The sequence below is a fragment of the Antrostomus carolinensis genome, unplaced genomic scaffold (genome assembly GCF_000700745.2).
Source record: "Antrostomus carolinensis isolate BGI_N321 unplaced genomic scaffold, ASM70074v2 scaffold17626, whole genome shotgun sequence".
Classification (NCBI taxonomy): domain Eukaryota; kingdom Metazoa; phylum Chordata; class Aves; order Caprimulgiformes; family Caprimulgidae; genus Antrostomus; species Antrostomus carolinensis.
The window spans coordinates 38,830-42,689 of NW_010324111.1; the positions used below are offsets into that span (position 1 = coordinate 38,830).

The window sequence follows — 3,860 nt, forward strand, 5'->3', positions numbered from 1 at the left end:
TACAGGATTTGTTCAGGGAAAATTTGCAGATCACTTTCTAATTTTGGTGTGATAGGTAATTCATTAACAAATAAGGTATTGCAGACTGGATGGAAACTGGAACAGATGGCCAGTCTGCAGGACCACAGGAAGGTACGAGACACTTAAAGGGCTCATTTGTAAAAACCATTTTGAAAAGTATCTTATCTGCAGGACAACTAATAAGCCAGTGAGAATTTCTTTTCATGATAAAATGCTTTTAACTGTATGTCCTTGCCTAGTTTTCTTTTGTGGAGGGTTTCTATAAAAGTCAGACTGACCATAATAGAACAGTCATAACAAAGCAAGACTGGCTGTTCTGGGCAGATGATAGTAAATACAGCACTACTGTGAGTCATTTTCCCCAGAAGTGCTATGTGAAGCTCAACAAAGTTATTTCTCTGTCATTGTTCTGGTGAAGAGGCACACACCGCTAACTTGTGAACTCAGGAACAGGACAGTGAGCAGGAAAACTCTATTCATAGAATCTTTTATTATCATGACGAACTAGGGAACACATTCAAATTGAGTTAGCATGGATGCCTGTTAAAAATATTAGCATTTTCTCTGTAACATGACAATACCTGATCTGAGATCACTGCCAGAAAATAAGATCTGGAGCCTCATTATGACGTCTTTATAGTCCCTTTCCACAATAGAGATATCTCTTACATAAGTTTAAAAAAATGTGACCATGCAACAGGCAGGAACCAGGACTGCATATACTGGGGTAGAGGTATGAATTTTGAAAAACCACAGTGGTATTTTAAAGAAAAGTGGAGTTACTCATGGTTTAACAAAACTTGCACTGCTAGCTTTCTTGGACCACAAATTAATTAATAAGTATATATGCAGCTCACTGGGTAAGACCTAATTCAGAGAAAAGCAATTAAGATTGGCACCCTGAAACACTCAGGAACAGGTACTCATTAGCCAAGAAACACTCTAGCAATGTCTCCGCTATGAAGAATTACCAGAGGACCATCTTGCACCCCAAGCTTATCAGTTTGAGGGCTGACATAAAACACCTAAACTTTTCCAAAAATAGGCTTCTCAACCTTTCTTTCAAATTGTGGAATGGCTCAGCTATTTCTAAATGCCACTAATCAAATCCGGTGAAACTTCCAAAAAGCCATTGTGACAGTAACCTTCACCATCACTTCCTGAGTGTGTTTTGCTTTTCTTTTTTCTTAACAAGGCTTGATCTCACTGTCTGGCTGAACATTAATCCGCTTTCACCAAGTACCAGACTAATCCTTGTTACATTAATACACTGCAAATCCTCAAGGTATAAGTTACACACGATTTAGTATAAAAGGTAAGCATAGGGCTTTCTTTTCACTACATCTATTACCAGGAAGACAAGTAGAATACAGGTACGTTTTCATCAGATCCTGATCCTGAAATCTTTTTTCAAATTGCAAACACTCCATGTGACTAATTGCTTCTGAAAAATAGACTATCCTTTGCTCTTTCTCTCCCTTGCTTCTTTTTCTTTCTCCCTAAAGACAGGACACATTCTCTGTACAGAAACCTAGATAAAAATATTTCATTGAAAGTGGTGTGGTACTCTGCTATTATTATTCTGTAAAGATTGTTGATGTGCCATTTCAGTCACACAGGAAAATCAAACTCCTTTAACAATAAACATACAGACAGGTCTATTTAATGGCTTTATCCTATGTTCTCACTGATGTTTCTGAAAGCTTGCTATTATAGTACCACTTGAGGATAATGTGAAGACTCAATTTCACCTTGTTTCTATAAGTATTTCCTGTTAAAAATAAGTATACATGTTTCTTCAGTAGAGATATATTTTTTGCTTTATACACAGGATGAAGACAGTTAATTGTTACATGCTGTTATTTTGCTGGAAAGCAATTTGTTGCAATAGCTGTCAGCTCACCAATATTACTATAGCAGTGGAAAGAGAAGAATGTGAATTCTGTATTACAGTGAATGCCACGTGGTGCTCAGGATACTGCTTCACAAGGGTGAGAATTTAAGTTTAATTTCAGGCCCTGGAATTCAATATTCCAAGTGATATGAATAACCCATTTCTCCAGTCCGTAATGAACACATAGGCAGGATGAGCCTTGTGAAAGAACAGACTGAGTAATTGCTGTGCTTTTCGACAGGAAAGTAGATGCACAGCCAATCTGAACCACAAAGGGAAGGATTAAAAGATGCTAGCGAAATTCATATCTTTAACTGGCTGCACACTTTATGTTTATACGGTATAATTAGAGTTGAAAGTATTACAATCTCTACCTTGTGTTCAATTTGTGGTTGCAAACAGACAAAATAAAGCATCCATTAATATGTAGACTCATCTACTTTTCCAAGTCGTTTAAAGAATCAAGTATTTGACCTGCAAGATTGTCTGGTGATGGTATGACACAAATTTGCCATATTGGTCCTCCTGAAAGGAGAAATCTTAGGATCTATGTGAAATTAGAAGAGTCTGATCCAAATCTTTTTTATCTCAGTGGGATTTTCCCCACCAGTTTAATTAGTTTTCAAATCAGTCCTTTATTTTATAAAATAAATTGAATTCTACCCCATAACAAATTTCAAAGTATTTCCTTCTTGTAATTTTCAGGATCCAGTATATAAATATCCACCAGTATCATCCGTTCAGCAAACATGTACCTTCAAGGAGGTTGTGTATGAAACAGTGAAGATCCCTGGCTGTGGTGACCATCCTGAATCTTTTTATTCATACCCAGTAGCTACAGAGTGCCACTGTGAGACCTGTGACACTGACAGCACTGACTGCACTGTGAGGGGGCTTGGGCCATCCTACTGTTCCTTCAGCCAGAATGGAAGCAACCAATGAAGGGCACTTGAGATCACAGTTTGGCTTTAAATGTTGACTTCTAAATAAAGGTACTGATTTGGCTTAAGTGGAAGATAAAAGGCAAGGCTATTTAGAAACTGACAAGACTGAAACAAAGATTTTTAAGGCCAAAATAGAGAGCTACTGACTGAACTTCTCTTTATGGCTTCCTTACTTATCCCATCAGTTTCCTTAAAATCATTTTCATAGGTCTATAGAACGCTGCTTCCAATTCCTTCTGCCCTTGCCTCCTCTTCTGTTTCGCTTTCATTCTTTATATGCCTGTATTTCCACTGCCTAGTTTACTTAGCTTATTCTGTAGTATCCTATGCTTTCAAAAAGTTCCCAACTTCCAAGTCTTTATTATCCCCTGCTTTCAATCTCTCCTCAGAACTCACTTGTTTCAAAAAGCCTCGCAGCATTGGTTTTCTTACAACCAACATCTGTGCCTTCACTTTCTATTAGTTGGACTGCAAATCTCTCTCAGCAGAAGTCCTGTCTTTTTTTTTTGGCAAATTACTTCATATAGTCATTATGCTCTGTAAATAATAACAGCATGTTTATTTAAGAGCCAAAATCTATGTTCAAATTTTGAATGTCATCTGAACTCTTGTGCTTTCTCAGTAAGGCTTGTTATCTTAGGCTCAGTGCCGCAGTAACACAAATAACATGAACTCTAGTTCATACATGGCTAACTTGAAAAAAGAATCATCAGCTGTCCACTTGCACCTGAGTAAACATATCTTAAGTCAGTTAAACAATTTTTTAAATTTTGCCACATATCCCAAACACTGGATTTCCTCTCATGCAACAGAGCGTAATAATAAGAATTTTTTAAACACTACTTAACAGAGGAATCTCACAAATTATTTAGGGATTAATCTAGAGGCACCTGATCTCAGTCATGCAAATACGGTGTGACAACATGCCTTGAAAGTAGTTCACAGTAGTCCCTTCTAAGAATGGAAGTTCACAGAGTTCTGCAGCAACCTGATGCTGCAAT

The 3,860-nt window shown here is 37.3% G+C and overlaps 1 protein-coding gene across 1 annotated transcript; it reads left to right on the forward strand.

Annotated features, from left to right (window-relative positions):
* The first annotated feature begins 1,853 nt into the window (after positions 1 to 1,853).
* FSHB (follicle stimulating hormone subunit beta) lies at positions 1,854 to 3,339 on the forward strand. The gene is made up of 2 exons (XM_010170823.1): positions 1,854 to 2,012; positions 2,621 to 3,339. The coding sequence occupies exons 1-2, from the start codon at positions 1,854 to 1,856 to the stop codon at positions 2,855 to 2,857; spliced, it is 396 nt and encodes a 131-aa protein (XP_010169125.1). The 3' UTR covers positions 2,858 to 3,339.
* Positions 3,340 to 3,860: the final 521 nt, after the last annotated feature.